The following is a 19,881-nucleotide window of genomic DNA, read 5'->3' on the forward strand; positions in this document are numbered from 1 at the left end:
ATATAAACACAATTTATAGCTAATAATCTAGATATAATAATTTCTCTCTTTTAAATAAAAATTTATGAGATTTTTTACATGTAGTTTGTGTGAGAATTACATTTAAAAGCTGAATAGTTAGATAACTTGTAATTTACGATAATTTAACCTTTAAAAAATTATTTAAAACTGAAAAAGATCAAATTTTTAGATAATACATTCCTAAACAACTTAAGATTTATGTAACGGGATTCTAAAAACTTATGAATAATTTTGTTTTATAATTTCTAACTGTGTGGATATCTATGAAGATACTGGAACCTAACAATCTCTTGTTTGAGAAATAATAATCTGTAACATGGTGAAATTTCATCCAGGATTTCCTCGCCATGCCTTTTTCTGCATCAATATCTTTTGCTGCCTCTCTGTCATAGAAACTTGTATGGTGATTGTTGCATCTCTGGTGCCTGATGTCTTGATGGCCATGGGTATTCGAACCTGTGTAATTGTAATTGAAGTTCACAATTTCAGCATTAAAGTGATTGATTCCAAAATTTTAATTTGTTAGATATTAATGGAGTAATGAAAACCCATACCTATACCAGACCTCTAGCAGAATAAATTAATTAAAATTTAATTTCATTTAATGTCTTTATGATGATGGCATCTGGAATCTTCACACCTGTACCAGACCTTCCAAAATTCCTTTTGACTCACTCTATGAAACACGTAATGCAGGTATAAGAAAGTGATAAAATTATAGAACTCATGGCGAAAGAAAATAGAAAGTATAATTACAACGAACAAAAAATTAAAAGCAAAAGGTGAAAAAAAAATAAAAAAAATAAAAAAAATAACTTGAGTAAACTTTTATCAGTAATCGACATAACGTTTTATGACAAAATAAATTTTTTAATCTAAAATAAAAGGTTAAGGTGACATTAAAATTTTCAAATAAGTCAAAAGAATTAAAGACTCGGATCATTAAATTGATTAAGTTTAATTCTCTCTCCCAATCTAATAATCTAATAACATGAAAACCACGCAAATTTGTGAAAACCACATGAGAGGTATTTTCCTAAAGCTCAAAGACTATGAAATATCATATTGCTTATTATGAGAGGTATTTTACTAAGCAACTATCTTAATTATGCTATTCAAAGTTTTATGAATCAAATGTTAATTATGTCCATTTCCAGAAGTGTACAAGAAGCTCTGAATTATCCTAAATAGACAAAATCCATGACTAAGAGATGTGAGCACTTTAAAAGAATCAAACAAGGGATATTGTGACCTTGCCATAAGGACAAAAAACCTATTGCCAAAATCCATGACTAAAGATATGCGAGCACTGTAAATGTGTATTTATAATAATACATAAACCAGATGGTACCATTCATTTGTACAAAGTAAGGTTAGCTGCTTGTAGCTTTATTCAATTTTATGGTATTGATTGTTAGGAGCCTGTTGCACTCATAAAAAGTTAAATACTGTTCAACTTTTATTATTTGTTGCTATAAATTTTTATTGCCCATACAAAAACATGCTGTAAAATATACTTTTTTTATATGAAGATTTGTCTGAAGAATTTTATATGAATATGCCACTTAGGTACAACGCTTTTGGTAATACAATATATAAGCTAAAGAAGATATTGTATGATTTAAAACATTCACCAAGCGTATAATTTGAAAAATTTCTACTAAGAAAAAATATGGTTACACTCAAAGCAACACAAATCATATATTAATTTTTAAAAGATAAAATGATAAGATAACTGTATTTATCATTTATATGGATTACATGATTGTTTCTAGTCATGATATCGATGAGATGACTAAATTGAAAAGTCACTTAGCATCTAAATTTGATATAAAAGATCTTAGAGGTTTAAAGTATTTTTTCAATATTGAAGTTATTAGGTCTAAGAAAAAAATATTTTTGTCACAATGAAAATATGTTTTGAACATATTAAAAGAAACTAGTATGTTTAGTTATAGTTTATGAATACACCTATAGAGCAAAATTATAAACTTCAGAAATTTTTTAATCAAGTTTCGGCTAACAAGGAAGATATTAAATATTTGTGGGTTGATTGATTAACTTATAACACACTTGACCAGATATTGCTTATAACACACTTGAGACACTTTCTAATCAAGTTTATGCATAATTCAAGTGAAGTTCATACAAATGTTGTTGTTAGTATCTTGTGGTATTTGAAGTTGGCACCTAGAAAAGATTTTATGTTTTCTAAGTATAACCATGTAGTTGTTATTATTGAATATTGTGTTTCATATTAGAGTGTAATAAAAGAAAGATGGCATTAAAAAAACTAGGCACTTGTTGGAGGTAATCTAGTTACTTGGAAGAGTAAAAAAAAAATGTTACATTATCTAAGTGGAGACTAAATATAGAACAATGGTAAAAGGGATTTAAGAACTTTTATGGCTAAAATAACTTATGTGGGAGCTTGGTGTTTTTTCTAAAGGTGATATAAAATTATATTGTGATAATCAGTCAGTCAATTATCAAGCTCACAAAAAATATGATATAATATGATTAAACTAAACATGCAGAGATTGATTGCAATTTCATGCATGAAAAATTTGAAGAGAATATTTGAACTTTCATTTGTAAAGAATACATAATATATAGTTAGATAATCTTGTGACCAAGGTTATTGTTGATGAAGCCTTTAATGACTCATTTGTTAAGTTAAACATAAGTAATATTCATGTTCTTTTTTAAGAGGGATTGTTAGCACGAGTTATGAGATTGTAATCGGCTGGAATTATATGAAAATTGATTGTAATTACCTTTTAATCATAGAATCAAAATATTTATTATTGGATCAATTATGCTAGTTGACTACTATATTTTAATATTATAAAATGCCTCTTGGAGGTAAGAGTTGATATATACATTACTTTACCCTATTTTGAGTAAACCTACACTCATGGACAAGCATCAAGGAAAAAAATGTTGTGCTAGTGGATCTGATGCAACAACAAAAAAAAAATATATATTTACACTGACCGTTAATTTATTTTTAAAAAAAAATAAAAAACAATAAAGTTTACCTACTTGAATTTAGTATGATCCCAGATGAGGCCACTTGCTTTTTTTGGTTTCTCACCAGCATAAAAGCGATATAATGAAATGAGTGGAAACGTCCTTATCAATGCCAATTAGGGGAATATTTTTTGTTGGTATATATTGTCTATTTCAGAAAATCGAGGATAGAAAGTCATTGAGATTTGGGTGAAAGCAAACATTGGAAGTTTAAAATTGCAGTCAAGTAACTGAAGAAGACAAAACAATGTGCTTGGTATGGGAAAATCTCACGGTGGAGCTACCTAGCATGATCACGAGTGGTTCGACGAGGAAATTGCTAAGTAATCTTAGTGGTTATGCTGAACCAGGCCATATCATGGCTATCATGGGACCTTCTGGGTCCGGCAAATCCACGCTACTTGACTCATTGGCTGGTATAAGTCTCTCCTCATCAACCTTCAAGAACATATTTTTGAAAAATAATTTGTGGATGGTTAATGAACATATTGCACTTGTAGTTAATGGTTCTGCATGTTCAAACTATACATGAGTTATGATTCTGTTCTGATTTTATTTCTTGATCCCATTAACAGGAAGACTTTCTTCAAATGTTAAAATGAGTGGAAAAGTCCTTATCAATGCCAAGAGAAGCAGCATAGACTGCGGAGATATTGTAAGTTTATACTGTCGAAAAATACGAGTTAGAAGTACCTCTAACTTGGGTCAAAATATTGAAAGGACTGCTAAATACTCTTTATCATCTTACCTGGTATATGTTTCTCCAAATTTCAGTCTTATGTTACTCAAGAAGATTTTTTTTTGGGAACCCTCACAGTCAGAGAAACAATTACTTACTCGGCTCACTTGAGGCTTCCTCGGAAAATGACTAAAGAGGAGATAGATAGTGTTGTTGACAACACAATAATGGAGATGGGTCTTCAAGATTGCGCTGATTCTAAGATTGGAAATTGGCATTTAAGGGGCATAAGCACTGGTGAAAAGAAGAGACTTAGCATTAGTGTTGAAATTTTAACACGTCCACATATTATGCTCCTTGATGAGCCTACTACTGGCCTGGATAGTGCTTCAGCTTTCTTTGTGATAAGAGCTCTTAGCAACGTTGCTTATGATGGAAAGATTGTCATTTTTTCCATTCATCAGCCAAGTAGCGATGTTTTCAATCTTTTAGATGATTTGCTGCTTCTCTCAGGAGGAGAAACTGTCTATTTCGGAGAAGCGAAAATGGCAGTGAAGGTACATGAATACAAGTTTTATGTTAAAACCCTGACAGAAACTTTTTGAAAAAGCACTGATTTTATACTATCTATTAAAACAGTTTTTCGCTGAAGCCGGATTCCCTTGTCCAACAAAAAGAAATCCTTCTGATCACTTCCTGCGTTGTATAAATTTGGACTTTGATATCATTGCCGAAGCTCTTTTGCGATATCAGAACATCTGCGTAAGTTTAAAGTCAGAATTTGTTGATTATTCAAAGCTGTTTCTATTGATCCTGTACAGGATAGCTTTATGTTTTCCTTCTTTTATGGTTCCTTACAGGCAATCCCGGAATCGTCAAGTTATTCGGTAAAGATGAAAACTGCGGAGATCAGAGAAACACTTATTGAGAAGTACAAGTGTTCTGAGTTTTCAATTAATACAAGAAGAAGAATTCAAGAAATCTCAGTAACTGGTTTCATTAACTTTGGCGTATCTTAATTTGTCTTCGGATTTTTATTTTTATTTATTTATTTTGAACAATGAATGAATATCATTTATCAAGGAAACAGAAATTTAGGAGCGAATCCCTACTACAAAGCAAATTCTTTTTAATGAACTGTCTCCCTAGCTACTACAGACATTTAAACTAACTCCCAATCGTAGCAAACATCAAACAAAATAGATAAATTATCTGTCGATGATGATTGTTTAGAGTGCCACCTGTTGTTTCTCTCTTTCCATAAAAGATAGAGGCGTGCACACCAGAATATACTTAGGATATACAGTTTTGTATAATCTCACCCCGAACTGTCTTTGTAAACTAGCAGTCAAAGAACATGTGATCCCTGCACTCGTCTGCCGGGTTACGCTACACACAAATATGGTCGATAACTCTCCCCATTCTAATCTGCTTGTCTTTGAATGAAAGTCTACTGAGGATTATCAACCAAGCTGTAAAGCGATGTTTAGAAATATTGAGAGAGTTCCATAGAATTTTATGCCAATCAACCCCGACACTTCTATCTTTTATCTCTTCCCAGGCACTTTTAACCCTGAAAGGCCGTTTGGCGTTCAGATTTTTGTTTTTGAGCATAGCGGCCACATCATTTTGTATCAAGCCAATGGTTTATTGAATGTTCACTGCAATACAGGAAGAACCTGCCATTGAACCGAACAAGAGAATCAATGCTAGATCTTGGAAGCAACTTTCTACGCTGACACGCCGATCTTTTGTTAATATGCACAGAGACATAGGCTATTATTGGCTGAGGATGGTTCTCTATGTCTTAATATCAATAAGCATTGGTGTCCTCTTTTTCAACAGTGGAACGGATCGTGAAACGATTTTGGAAAGAGCAAAGTGTGTGTGTTTTGTTTATGGCTTCATGATTTGTTTGTCCTGTGGAGGCTTACCATTTTTCATTGAAGAAATGAAGGTAAACTAAGCTCTTGATTCTAATATATCAATACAGGAGTGCCTTCAACTAAGCTTTCTTCGTCATTGTTTATCTTCGCACTACATTTCAGGTGTTTCGTCGAGAAAGGTTGGTTGGAGATTACGGAGAGGCTGTGCTTGTGCTGTCGAACTTCTTCTCATCATTCCCATTCTTGCTTGCCATATCTCTTCTTTCAGGAACAATAATCTATTACATGGTGAAATTTCATCCAGGATTTCCTCACTATGCCTTTTTCTGCATCAATCTCTTTTGCTGTCTTTCTGTCATAGAAACTTGTATGATGATTGTTGCATCTCTGGTGCCTAATGTCTTGATGGGCATTGGTATTGGAACCGGTGTAATTGTAAGTGAAGTTCACACTTTCAGCATTAAAGTGATTGATTCCTAAAGTTTAAATTGTTAGATAATGGAGTAATAAAAACACATGCTTTTCTGTAGGTCTTTATGATGATGGCATCTGAGATCTTCAGACCTGTACCAGACCTTCCAAAATTCTTCTGGCGTTACCCAGTCTCCTACATCAGTTTCGCGACATGGGCAATCCAGGTACATTTTCAGAGTTGTAATAATTTATCCCTGAACTGCAAACCTTCAGGCTGATTCAAAAACCTTACTGAAAACATAGGGTGAGTACAAGAACGAAATGATTGGGCTCGAGTTTGATCCTTTGCTACCAGGAAACTCAAAGGTGAAGGGAGAAACAGTCCTACAAACAGTTTTCGGAATTCCTCTGAGTCATTCCAAATGGTGGGATTTGACTGCACTGTTATTCCTATTACTAACCCATCGACTAGTCTTGTACATGGTACTTAAGTACAAGGATAGGATAGCTTCAAAATTTCCCAGACTCCATGCCAATAGAACTGTCCAACACCTAGCAAGGAGAGTTTCGAAAGCGGGAGAAATACTTTCTTCCTCGAAGAGACACCATCCTCAGCGTCCATTATCTTCTCAAGAAGGTCTCAGGTCTCCAATACCTTAGTTTACCAACCACAAGTCTAGTTGTTTCAGTAAGATTAAGAGAGCTTTCAGTTAATTTCTTTCAATGTACGCTAAAAAGTTTGCACGCTTGAATTTAGCAGCAAACAGCCATTATTGGACGACAATAAAAATGCAGAATGAATTTAGGATCATTTTCATGCTAAAAATTCCTAACAGTTTTTACTTGTCAAAATCCTCGTAACATAATTGTAGCATGATGTAAGAATAACTTTCAAATCTTGATTTTTTTTTTAATCAAATTCATAGAAAAAAGGTTTAAATTCAAAATCCTCCCAACATAATTATATAGGTTTAAATAGAAAAATAAAAACTTGATATTACTAGACACGACATCATAGTTACAAGCCAGTAAACCCGCAATTCAACGGGTACTCGTAAAACCCTTTCCTTGAAAAGATTTTAAATTCAAAACTCTTCTATTTTTTTTTTCAAAAAAAAAATTAAATATAATCCTACAATTACTATCAATTCATAAACTAAAGCACTTTCCTATCGTAGGCCAAAAATGTTTAGAATACAAGGGATCAAGATCCCGATATTTTAAGGCAAAAAATTCTTGTGCGAATGAGCTCATATCCAGTTGAAGTGTATGTTAATTAAAGAGTGTGTTTTAAAAGTAATTTTTAATTGAAAATATATTAAAATGACATTTAACTTTTTATTTTTGATACTAGTACATCAAAATTATTTAAAAATATCTACAAAAATTAATAATATATTTTTAAATAAAAAATATTTTAAAAAATAAATTGTAATGCAAAAATAAAAACTGGTAAGTAAAATGGAAGGACCTGCCTTTAAATAAATCTTTTTTTTTTAATGTTTGTGGACATGGATATTTGACCCTACATTTAAAGAACATATGTTTCCTTAAACACGAGCTCAAAAACCTTCACCAAGTAAAACACACCTAAGGTTAGGGATCCGTTAACTGGTCCCAAATAATTGGGGTGTCTGGCGCGCCAGCAAACCCCCCTAATTAATTGGGGTGATGGCGCCCCGTTATGATATCTACCCGCTGGGCGCCAGGCAACGCCAATTAATTGACGCCGGTTTTGTTTTATGGCGTTGTATTAATTATTTTTTAAAATATTTTTTATATTTTTTTAAAAATAATTTTAAATCTATAAATCCTAGTGTTATGCCGGTACTCAATTAATTGGAGTGCTAGGCATACCAACATCTAGTTTCTTGTACCGCTAGTTATACCCAAAATTATCTAATTTCTAGTCATACACCCAAAATTATCTAATTTCTAGTCATACACCCACATACACCCAAAATCAATTGGATCTATATGTAACACCCGGATGCAATTAATTTTTATGTACCAAGTATGCATCTTGTTATTCTAATAGGCTCGGGTATGCTATTAAGCTCAATCTGTTCAAGCTTAACATAAATTTTTTAAAGAAAAATACTTAGGGCTCCACACATATCTTTATTTTATATTTATTATTTTAAATATAATATAATTTAAAATATCACAAATATAAAATTATACTCCTCTCTTGTCTTTATAAAAAAACAATACTTATTATAACTCATAAATCCTTTAAATTTTAAGTTCATAATAGACTTTTTTTAAAGGAAGATACATGGTTATTTATTAAGAATGAATTAAAATAACCCCTAGAGGTAATGTAAAACTCACATATATATAAAGAAAGGTATATTATTGATGTGTCATAGTCTAGAAGACCTTTAGCTTCCACAATTATAATGGTTTGTTGTAGTACTTTAAATTTATAAAATTTTTGAACAATTTTTTCAACGATTCTGATTCATTAAATTAAGCTCATACAATTGCATGTCTCAACATATTTTTTATTGGATTAAAGCTCGAAATTTTAATTTTTTTAGTAAAAAAAATTGATTTATTACATTCCTCTACAATATATATATATATATATATATATATATATATATATATATATATATATATATCTCAGAAATATAAAGGTGCATTATTGATGTGTTATAGTCCAGAAGATTTTTAGTTTCCACGACTATAATGATTATTATTATTATTAGATTGTTGTAATACTTTAAATTTATAAGAGTTAATCTATTACTTTTTGGACAATTCTTTCAATGATTTTATTCTTTAAATTAAGCTCATATAATTGCATGAGCAATTATACAAAAGAATGAAGACAATAACTAAAACAATGGTATAAATAGGCTAAGAATATAGTTATAAATATTCCAAATGTGAAGAAAAAAGAAAAAAACTAAAAAAACACAAATTACAAAAGAACAAAAATAAAAAACGATAATAAATAGATTAAGTGTAAAATAATAAATATATCAAGTACAGAAAACAATCTAAGAAAAAAAATCCAAAAAATTATAATATCTTCTATAGTAAAAAGAAATTAATATATATATATATATATATATAATTTCTACAGGAAAACAATGTTTCCTTTTAGTATTTGTATAATATAATAATAATATAATACAATATAATATATTCAATTTGTTTCCCTGAAACTCTCTCATTTTTATGTCAGCTTTACTTCATGGAAACTAATTTATTTCAAAATAAATTAGGAAATTAATCATTCATCCAAATTAGTGCAAAATATTAATATGATAGTGTAAGAAGCAAATCCATTTAGCACCTTTATGAGCCTCCAAAAATCATTGATACAAGAGCTAGTTTCCTTTGTTTCTACACAGTATCTATTTTTATTACCGAATAAAATAAAATAAACACTAAAAATATTTGGTAGTGTAGTAATTAATGATAGTTTTTTAAAATATTTTTAATTAAAAATATATTAAAATAATTTTTGTAATTTATTTTTATATTAGCATATCAAAACAATCTAGAAAGAAATAATTTAAAAAAAAACAATAAAAATATTTTTAAATTGCAAAAATAAACTGGATTGAGAACCGATTGTTTTGAAATCTTTCTTTTGTTTAAGATATATGAGAGTTGAGGGTGTCGGTTCGGCCCGTCTTGTCAAATGTTTGACAAGTGAATGCTTGAGTTTGGCCCCACTCTTTTAGCTATATAAAACACAGTCCCCACTCATTAAGTGTTCGATATGCGTGTGTAAATTGGCAACGGTGCAATTTAGATTTAGATACATTCATATGATCTACCCGAATTCTCATCGTATTTATTACTTGTTAGTGGTATGTCGTCTTCCACATTTATTGAGTCCTGGTTGAGATAGTGATCCTTTTATTAACAAAATCTACGATGTGTGGTATTTTCTTTGTTGGATTTGAAACAAGTGTCTCCAGATGATATATATATATATATATATATATATATATATATATGTTTTTCTTTTCAATCATCGATTCTTTTTCACCGGCAGAATAGCACAACACATGGTCTCGATCCATGCTCAGTTGTCTGTAACTCTGTGGAAGCTAGTCATGTATCGATTTTTGCCAATTCCTTTTCAAGACAAGGGAATGCGTCGGGCTAGTGCAGCACCCAAAACTCAACTCGTGGTATTTGCAATTGTTACCAGTTTCTTTTCCTTCGTTTCAATAAAATAATGTTGGATATCTTGAATATTAAGTGTTTTAAAAGAAAAGGAATTGGCAAGGTAAATCTACTCTTAGGAGCATACTTCTAGGACTATTTTCATTCAAAGTAGGGTAAATAATACTACAAATTAATTCAAAGGGACCCTGAAAATTATAGTACTGGCCCTCTCTTTACTCCCATGTCTCTTACTCCACGTTGGTCTTCATCTGCTAGCAGTTTTTTTCCTTTCAGAAAACTAGATTTATTACTGTAACAGACGGCTGGATATTGATTAATTTATTTATTCGCTTTTTAGGGACTTCTGACGATATATATAATAGGGCCAGTGCTTTGCACAAATAAAAATGCACAGCCTCAAACTGGCTATGAACAACATTATTGTCTATTGATAGAGATGAAGGTAGAAGAGAGTACTGAGAATGAATTAGAGCAGTCGGAGATGAAGGTAGAAGAGAGTACTGAGAAAGAATTAGAGCAGACGGAGTCCAGTACTGTGATGAGAGAAAAGAAAGCAATATATCTGGTATGGGAAGATGTAGCGGCAGTGGTGGCTAAGAACTTAGGAAAAGGTGCAACTAGGAAGTTGCTAAATCGGCAAAGTGGTTATGCTTTACCTGATCGGATCATGGCTATTATGGGTCCTTCTGGCTCAGGAAAATCCACCTTGCTTGATGCATTAGCTGGTACCTCTCCCCCTCCTCCCTCCATGCATGCATGCACGCATGCTTCTCATTAACTTTTAATATTTGCTTTGTAAAATCCTCCCTAAGTTTATAATAGAAAGATTAATTAATGCTCTATATAGCATGTTTTCAAATAGTTTATCTTTTCGCAAAGCAAAAAAGTAAAAAGGTAGAGAGAGTGGAGATGCGGGGTATCGATCCCCGTACCTCTCGCATGCTAAGCGAGCGCTCTACCATCTGAGCTACATCCCCTTGCCGCTACCTCTTGCTGCTTCTGTTTAATTGTATGTTATCTTCTCACCCTGGTTTCGAATGGCTTGCACAACAGAAGAGAAAAATGGGTCTAGGAGATAAAAAAGTTTTTTTTTTTTTGTTTGACCCCTCTACTATAAATTTTTTGCCTAACTCTGTTGGCAGGGGGTAGGTTATAGCAGCTTTAGCAAGTGTTTCTTTTCTTTCTTTATTGCCCTCTCAAGCCAAGTGTATAAAACGAGTTCTAAAGTACTAATATTTCAAATTTCAAAGAAAAAAACTGCATGAAAAATAATATAACTATAAACTAATTGCAAATTATCCTAAGATTATATTAACTATATTTTTTTTAATTGAGAAGATATGAGAAGTTTTAAATTTAATTATATGCATATTTTTCTTTTTTCTTTTTTGTTGTTGTTATTTTAATAGTTGAATACATGAGATCGAGGAAATGACGACCTTTGATTTCCTTGATCCTCAACACAGGGAGGCTGTCTTCAAATGTAATAATGTCAGGCAATGTTTTGTTGAATGGGAAGCAGAGAAAGATCGGCAACGGAAGTATTGTAAGCATTATATATTATGTAAATCATCAATTATGGAAAAAAATTTTATTTAAATAGAATGACATGCTGTATATAAGTGGCTGGAAAATATATAAGTACAAAGAGGAAAATATACGAAATAGGCAGTACAAGAAAAGAGAGGAATCCAATCTCCGACCCTTTTGAAACATGTCGCTAGATTGCAAATCTGAATTTTCTATATTTATGTTCTTTGTTGGCAAAATAAACAATCTTTACAGGTTTAAAAGCACTGTTTTCATTAGAGAATTAGCATAACCATTGAGCACAAGGGCAAATTTTCATTAGAGAAGGGGCCAATTGGCAGCCTTGCTTTTTACATAGAAAATTCATAAAAGCCCTTGTTTGTTTTAGCACTTCAAATTTGTCCTCTTTTTCAATACATTTCCCCCCATATTTCTTTATTGTCACCAAAAAATTATGCTTTATATTTTTTCTTCGTTTACGATCGAACTAAACTTGCAGTCTTATACTACTCAAGAAGATTTCCTCTTCGGAACCCTTACTGTCAAGGAAACTCTCACGTACTCTGCTCATTTGAGGCTACCTAGTACAATGACCAAAGATGAAATCAATTCCGTAATAGAAAACACAATCATGAAGATGGGACTTCAGGATTGTGCTGACAATAAGGTTGGGAACTGGCATTTGAGAGGCTTAAGCGGTGGCGAAAAGAGGCGACTAAGCATTAGTCTTGAAATATTAACACAGCCTTATGTCTTGTTTCTTGATGAACCCACCAGTGGACTAGATAGTGCTTCAGCATTATTTGTCATTCATGCTCTAAAGAATATTGCTCTTGATGGAAGAATAGTTGTTTGCTCTATTCACCAACCAAGTAGTTATATCTTTGATTTGTTTGATGACTTGTGCCTCCTCTCAAGTGGAGAGACTATCTATTTTGGGGAAGCAAAGCTAGCTGTTAAGGTAAGTAGGATTTGATGATAGACAGAAATGGCAGAAACTGTTAAAATGAGGGATTGAGTGCTAATTTTATAATCTGGTCATCATGCAGTTCTTTGCTGAAGCAGGATTTCCTTGTCCGACAAGAAGAAATCCTTCAGATCACTTCCTTCGATGTATAAATTCAGACTTTGACAAGATGGCCTCAACTCTGCTGCGATCGCTGAGAGATTCTGTACGTAGTCATGCATGCTTACTTCTTCTGTAAACAACTTGTTCTGTTTCCTTTCCAGCCTATCTTGTTGTTAATTGATCCTTGTGTAATAATGCAGGCAGTCTCAGTGCCATCAAATTTTGAAACAAGTTTTACTACAGAAGACATCAAAGCAAAGCTTATTGAAAAATACAGGAGTTCTGAGTATTCCATAAACACAAGAAAAAAAATCCGACAAATTGCACTCATTAATGTAAGTAGTTTACACTCAAGATACCTTACTTCATTCTTGATTATCTTATCTTACAATCTTTGCCTGCAATTAACTTTTTCAGCACGAGCTGTTACGAGTCTTGCGACTTGTCGCTAACTAAACCTTCAAAAGAACACCACTCTTCCATAGAATCAAGAAGTGCAACCCCTTTGACTAATAAAAAATTAGCTGATTGTAGGAAGAGCTTATGAGTGGATTGATTGAGAGCAGAAACAATTGGTGGAAGCAGCTCTACACACTGACTATTCGTTCTTTCGTGAACATGATTAGAGACTTGGGGTATTTTTGGGTACGGACCTTATTCTATATTCTAATATCACTAGGTGCTGGAATTATGTACTTTGATGTTGGCTTGTCAAACTCGGCATTCGTCACAAGAGCAAAATGCTACACATACGTTTATGACTTCTTGATTTGCTTGTCTGTTGGAGGATTACCCTCTTTTTTAGAAGAATGGAAGGTATCCTACCATGAATTACTCAACGGGCACTATGGAGAGGCTGTGTTTATGCTTTCTAACTTCTTCGCATCATTCATTTTCTTAGTGATCATGTCTCTTTCTTCTGGTACAATAGTATTTTACATGGTGAAATTTCATCTGGGACTTTCCCACTATTGCTATCTCTGTATGAATTTCTTCTTCTGCTTTGCCATTATGGAAAGTGTGGCAATGATTGTTGCGCTGCTTGTCCCGAACTTTCTGATGGGTATAGGAGTTTCAGCTTTTGCAGTTGTAAGCAAAATTCTTAGCCACCGTTTCTCAATTCTCATTATTTTTATGCTAGCTCTAAAAGAAGCTGATAGATTATATGATTTATCTGCCAACGTAGATGTTTTTGTCGATGGCATCTGGACTCTATAGGCCACTGCCTGATCTTCCCAAGTTCTTTTGGCGCTACCCAATGGCCTATATCAGTTTCACTTCATGGGCTGTTCAGGTAAAGTCTATCTAGCTATGAACTTCAACACTGCTCACATCGGTATTGCCTCACTTAAAAAGCAATTTTGCATGTCAATTCTTCCCTTTGCAACCTTCTAACCCATAGACTTGCATAGAAGTTTCAGATAATCTCGCACGTTCTGCTGTGTGCATTGATTTGTATTGCCAAACTATTGACATGTAATAAATTTATCATGCCAATTGGAAACAGGGTCAATTCAAAAATGACATGCTTGGGCTTGAGTTCGAACCTTTCGTTCAAGGAGAGCCTAAAATCCAAGGCAAGCAAATCCTTCATGATTTTTTTGGTGTTCGTGTGAACTATTCGAAGTGGTGGGATTTGGCTGCTCTCTTGCTGTTGTTACTTTGTCACAAACTATTATTTTTATCAATACTAAAATACAAACAGAGATTAGTGTTGCTGCTGAGAAGGTTTTGTGCGAAAAGAACTTTGAAAGCCCTTGCCTTGAGACCTTCGTTCAGGAAGGAAAAATATGGCTCCTCAAGGAGAAACCAACCTCTCCATCCATTATCTGCTCAAGAGGGTCTTGCATCTCCTTTGTCTTAGCTTGTATACAAGTCTTCAAGATTTTATTTTAGTTTATGTATTTTTAGTTTTACGTTAAGTTGTATCCTCGAGCTATCTTGTATCTTAACTGAGATTAAATCCCCTTTTCAAATGTTTTAAAGATGCATCCTCCATATTGGTTTAAATGTATTAAGAAAAATTTAATAACTTTTTTTAGATATTAGCTAGAATCCACGAAGTCAAAAAAAGAAGCATATCTTTTTACCTAACAAGCTAAAAATATATGCATGGTTTTCCTAAGCCACAAGGACCTAAATCGACAAATTGAAAATGCTCGAACCCTTCTATTTAAGATAATTACTGTACGTGGCCTATGCTATGCCATGAGTTTGTATGTCTTTTCTTGTGAAAAATAATGTCTAAGTGTCATGAGCGTGTTTTAAATAATAATAATAATAATAATAATTACTTGTGCTATATTCATGATCGGGTTTAATAAATTAATTTTATTTTAATTAAACGATAAAAAAATAAATAACAATAATAAATTGTCAAAAAATATTCTCTTAAAAAAAATCATGATTGTCTAAAATTCATAGTCTAGGTTAATTTGAAAAACTCGTAGCCTAGGTTATAAGTTCATGATAACCAAATAAAAAATAAATTCAAGAAAACCACAAAACTAATTTCTTTTTTTTAAAAAAAAAAAGAAATCTTGAACAATAAAATCAAAAAAAAATAAGTAAAAACAAAAATATTAAATTGCATTAGCTTTTCAGGTTTGTGACCTGGGTCATTAGACTGAAAGGAGTATTCATTGAAAAACCATGAAACTCAATCCTCAACAAATCAAACTTTGAAGGATAAATAAGAAAAAAATCAATCACACAAAAGGATTTAAAATAAAAAAATAACAATTAAAATAATCAAGGTGAAAATTAAAATCAAAATATAAATTAGAAGGGACGTAAAATAATACATGATAAATTGAAATCAAGGGACTAAATTGAAAATAGTCAAATTTTTATAAAAGAGCCAAGAACAAAATAAAAATCGAAATAATAAGGATTGAAGTTGAAATATTAACAACAAAAGGACTAACTTGTAATTTTCAGAGAATGATAGAGGGGGGAAAAAAGGGTCAACTAGCGATAAATCGCTCTACATCAACAGACACACACCTCACCAGAAGAAAGAGGAAGTGATGATGCTTCCAACGACATGGAGGAAGGGCATTTCATACCACCAAGAGGAAATCCATTCAATTCAAAAGAAGGGAAGCAAGACAGGCACGAGGCATCGCATGCACTATCAAAAAGATGTGGGCACTTACCTTTCATTATTAATATTTAATCCTTATTAAAAGATAAAAAAGACCTTGATGAACCTATTATTAATTACAAAGGAACAGAAAGTGAAAAGGCCAAAAAACCTCTAAATGCATGTTTTAAATTTTTTTCATTCCAATGGTATTTTTTTGATTTTTTTTATCATGGTTTATTGGATTAACTAAGTTTTGTTGGGTTAAAGTCTTATTTAATTTAACTAAAAACTTAGTCTAAGTTAGGTTCCAAATCTTCAGTTTTTCAAAGTTCTAGATTTTTGATAAGTTTATCAATTATGATTTTTGGTTAGAAACTTTACAAGACTAAAAAGTCATAAATGGATTGAAAATTAACTAGAGCAAATGGAATGGGTCAAGAAATAATAATAAAAAAAAGAACTAATCAAAGTTTTAAAATCAAGAAAGTTTTATCGGATGTCCCAATTGAAAAATGAATTTTTTTTCAAATCAACCCACAGGTTAAGTTGAGGAGTTGCCATTCTACGCTACTAATGCATGCATCTAATTGCTTCCAAGAGAACAGTGTCCCCACTATTACCAAAATGAATGAAACAAAAAAAAAACATTATATGAAAACCAAGTACGTGAATATTCGCATAAGCAACAGGGAAAGGGATGGTGCAAGAAATAAAGGGAGGCAGGTCCAACCGAGGCCAAACTGCCCAACCGAACCTTCACCGGACCAACCGAGGTCAAGAGGGGAGGGGAAAGAGGAGGAAGATAGAATAAGGAAAGGGTAAAAGGCCCAACCGAGGCTTAGAGAGGGGAGAGAAGTGTTGGGGCCAACCGAACCCTCCTATAAGAAACCCTAGCCAAGCCCTCCTCCAAGCAGACCCAACTGAGCCCTCTTCATTAAGCTCAACCGAGCTTTCTCTCTTCCTCACCATCACCAAGCCACAGAAAATCTCTCAACTTATTTTCTTTGCTGGTATCATCAAAACCTTTCATTTAGATTTCTTTTAAGCATGGTTCCATGTTATTATTTAAAGTTTAAGTTTGAAGAGGTAGCGAGAAAATAGTTTCTCAAATATGCACTATTTTATGTGTGAAGACTTAATTAATTACAAGAGAAAAATAATTTTAATATATGAAGCTTCAATTCCATGGTAAAAGAAAGGATTTCTTGAACCATTTGTTTAAAATTTGAAGAATCTCATTTCTTTGGATGTTAGTTTTAAATTAATCTACTCGTATGGTAGTATATCATCATCTTAGTAGTAGTTTAGTGAGGAATTAAGGAAGATGTCAGATATTACACGTATTTTTTTTATTTTTTTTTCTATCATTTCCCATCTCCTTCGATAACTTGTTGCGTGGGGATTACTTTGTTTTTTTAAAAAAAATCTGTTGACAATATTTGGTATAACAAGTTTTTGACTTTATATAATTATTTAAAATTAATTCATAGCCCAATATCTAATCTAATGTTTGAAATTGTTGGGATAGTCAACTTTTTTAGTCAACAATTTGTTTTTTAATCAAGAAGTTCAAGAAATTGTTGGGATGGCCACCGCAGCTCATGCCCCAAGGCCAATGGACTTTAAAATATTCTTGTAATTTTAGAGTAAGGGCAGTGCGTAGTCTCCGGATCTGATTAATATTGAAAGATAGATCATTTTGGAAATAGCAACGGTAATTCTAACTAGAAAATAATTATATAAACTAGCATTAATTTATACATTAGATAATAATTTCCAGTTTTTAATATTGTTTTCGATGAACAATAACGTTGTTGATGGTAATGAATATGTTCCTCTATTTCTTTGGAATATATTGTTAAGAATATGTTAGTTCTACCCTATCATTCACAGAAATCCCAGTTTTAAAACACATTAACAATTTGTTAGAATTGATTTTATAAAAACACGCAAAGGATTTTTAAGTCCAAATTAAAAGTAAGCAACTCATATTTGAGGTTGAAATCATATTGAAACTTTGTAATCCAATATGAATATTTTAATATGGGATATTAATATATTTTTTATAAATTAATTAAAAATAAATAAAAAATTATTCTCAATAAACTTTTGAATAGCAAAAGTTTAAATTCAAAATAACTTTGTATATTGGATAATGAATTTATGGGCTTATGAGTTTGAACTTAGGTTTGATTAATAAAAAATATTTTTTTTATTAAGTCTCTATTATTAGTAATTTGTTTTAGTCTCCAAATTGGCTTAGTATATGAAGTAATATATATTAATTATGTGATAAAAATAAATTTGTTTATGAGTAATTCATAAACTATGAACATTCATGAATATCTTTCATGATATGAACATTTATTATAATTAATAAACGTTTATGAATTATGAGTAATTAATGTTTTAATCTCTAGTCAGGTAAATAGGTGTCTTGGATGGAGAAAAATAGATTTAGAAATTTCTTGGATCCTTTGCTCTTTTTATTATTGGTTTTTCTGTAAATAGATTTTTTTATTGCTCTTTTTTGAATTTGTTAGACCTTGTTTAGGAGTTACTAGTAACCCTTGTTTAGTTTATAGTTTTTTATGATAACTAGATTAATTGTACCTTGTTCAAACTATTTACAGAGTAATGCAAAAGTTTATCCTAGTATCTGCATGCTATGAGAGTTTGCTTAAAAAATAGGCTTTCAACTAATGTTATAAGCAAAAAATTGTTGTCACTTCTATGAAAAATAGGAATTTCAGTCGGCGTGTGGATTAAGTACTCGTATGAAGTACTCGTTTGGCACTATAGTTATGGGTGAGGTTGATTGTATGTCACAGATATTGATATTTGGTTAAGTTAAAAAAAAATTTTCTTTTGGTGGAACCCACCATACTTGCGGCTATGCCTCAAGTTTAACAAAAGCGAAAAATTAATGCTTCATTGCTTGTGTTTCGTCTCTATATACAGAGTGAATAATTCACTTTCTACTATTTACTTTTGTAAAAGTGAACAATACAAAGTGAATTATAATTTATTCTACAGCCGAACTGTGCAAAGTGAGTTTTTAATTCACTTACTTAAAAGTGAATTAAAAACTCACTTTGCACAGTTCAGCTGAATCCATTGTTAATGATCGGACCAGGTCTAGCCCAAACCTAAATATATTGGACCAGGTCCGACCCAGTAAAAAAAACTATTTTTTTTAATTTTTAATTTTAATTATATTTTATTTGAAAAACTAGTGTTTAACATTATTCAATGACACTGCATTAATTAGAAGGAGATCGTATGATGAGATAGCATTTACAGAATTTGATCGTAATCCCAATTTTGTTCCTGATGATATTTTACCTGATTTTGTTGCACGCTCAAAAAACCATGAAAATTGTAGTTCTTGTCAGATGAATTTATATAAAGTATTATTTATTTCATAATGTAATAGCAGTAGCTAAATCTACAATATTTAAATTAAAAACCATCAATATTAATATATATCTTTTTTAATTATTTTATAACCTCAATTTGAAAAGCATTCTTAACTAAACACATTAAACTACTTTTTGTTCAACTTCAATTTTAACCACAGTTTTAACCAACACATATATAAATATCAAACCAGCCTCAACAAAAAATGTTTTTTATAAAACAATTTTTTTCAATCCACAACCATAAAAGCTACCACACAACCAAACACACTGAAGCCCATTGTGTTCTAGCAATGTATATGGCTTCCTCAGTGGCGTTGGAAGCAGCACGATGAGGAGGTTCGAGAGAGGTGACACGTGTAGGTGTAGGGGCGACAGCTAGGATCCGAAAACATTGTTTTTTCCTCTTTTTTTTTCTCTCTATCCTCTCATTAGGATTTGCGCTAGCTTACCCAAAATTAAAAAGTGTCATGTCATTTTATTTTCATGTCAAATTTGGTTTTTATTTATTTGATTGCTATTTTTGCTTTGGGTTTTTTTTTAATTTTTTTTTCAATTTCATTTTTTGATATTGGGTTGATTGAGAA

At 31.8% G+C, this 19,881-nt stretch overlaps 2 protein-coding genes and 1 non-coding gene across 3 annotated transcripts; 2 read left to right on the forward strand and 1 right to left on the reverse strand.

Moving 5' to 3' along the window:
* Nucleotides 1-3,301: 3,301 nt before the first annotated feature.
* On the forward strand, nucleotides 3,302-6,693 carry LOC133677574 (ABC transporter G family member 15-like). The gene is made up of 9 exons (XM_062099651.1): nucleotides 3,302-3,470; nucleotides 3,630-3,709; nucleotides 3,829-4,290; nucleotides 4,373-4,495; nucleotides 4,594-4,719; nucleotides 5,406-5,690; nucleotides 5,782-6,054; nucleotides 6,150-6,257; nucleotides 6,337-6,693. Exons 1-9 carry the CDS (start codon nucleotides 3,302-3,304, stop codon nucleotides 6,691-6,693), a joined length of 1,983 nt encoding a protein of 660 aa, XP_061955635.1.
* A 3,349-nt stretch (nucleotides 6,694-10,042) lies between these two features.
* Nucleotides 10,043-14,772, forward strand: LOC133676639 (ABC transporter G family member 15-like). Its single transcript, XM_062098354.1, has 9 exons — nucleotides 10,043-10,190; nucleotides 10,526-10,913; nucleotides 11,655-11,734; nucleotides 12,218-12,679; nucleotides 12,768-12,890; nucleotides 12,988-13,122; nucleotides 13,322-13,876; nucleotides 13,974-14,081; nucleotides 14,295-14,772. Exons 1-9 carry the CDS (start codon nucleotides 10,065-10,067, stop codon nucleotides 14,649-14,651), a joined length of 2,334 nt encoding a protein of 777 aa, XP_061954338.1. The 5' UTR covers nucleotides 10,043-10,064; the 3' UTR covers nucleotides 14,652-14,772.
* TRNAA-AGC (transfer RNA alanine (anticodon AGC)) lies at nucleotides 11,093-11,165 on the reverse strand. Its single transcript has one exon. It is a non-coding gene; the product is annotated as a tRNA-Ala (tRNA).
* Nucleotides 14,773-19,881: the final 5,109 nt, after the last annotated feature.

This window comes from Populus nigra, chromosome 17 (assembly GCF_951802175.1).
Source record: "Populus nigra chromosome 17, ddPopNigr1.1, whole genome shotgun sequence".
In the NCBI taxonomy this organism is placed as follows: Eukaryota; Viridiplantae; Streptophyta; class Magnoliopsida; order Malpighiales; family Salicaceae; genus Populus; species Populus nigra.

Bases quoted from the DNA above. Each gene is read 5' to 3' on its own strand.
- LOC133677574 (XM_062099651.1), top strand. From the start codon at position 3,302: ATGTGCTTGGTATGGGAAAATCTCACGGTGGAGCTACCTAGCATGATC. The intron at 4,291-4,372 runs GTACATGAATAC...CTATTAAAACAG, and splicing joins AAGCGAAAATGGCAGTGAAG to TTTTTCGCTGAAGCCGGATT. The intron at 6,258-6,336 runs GTACATTTTCAG...CTGAAAACATAG, and splicing joins TCGCGACATGGGCAATCCAG to GGTGAGTACAAGAACGAAAT.
- LOC133676639 (XM_062098354.1), top strand. From the start codon at position 10,065: ATGGTCTCGATCCATGCTCAGTTGTCTGTAACTCTGTGGAAGCTAGTC. The intron at 11,735-12,217 runs GTAAGCATTATA...CTAAACTTGCAG, and splicing joins AGATCGGCAACGGAAGTATT to TCTTATACTACTCAAGAAGA. The intron at 14,082-14,294 runs GTAAAGTCTATC...AATTGGAAACAG, and splicing joins TCACTTCATGGGCTGTTCAG to GGTCAATTCAAAAATGACAT.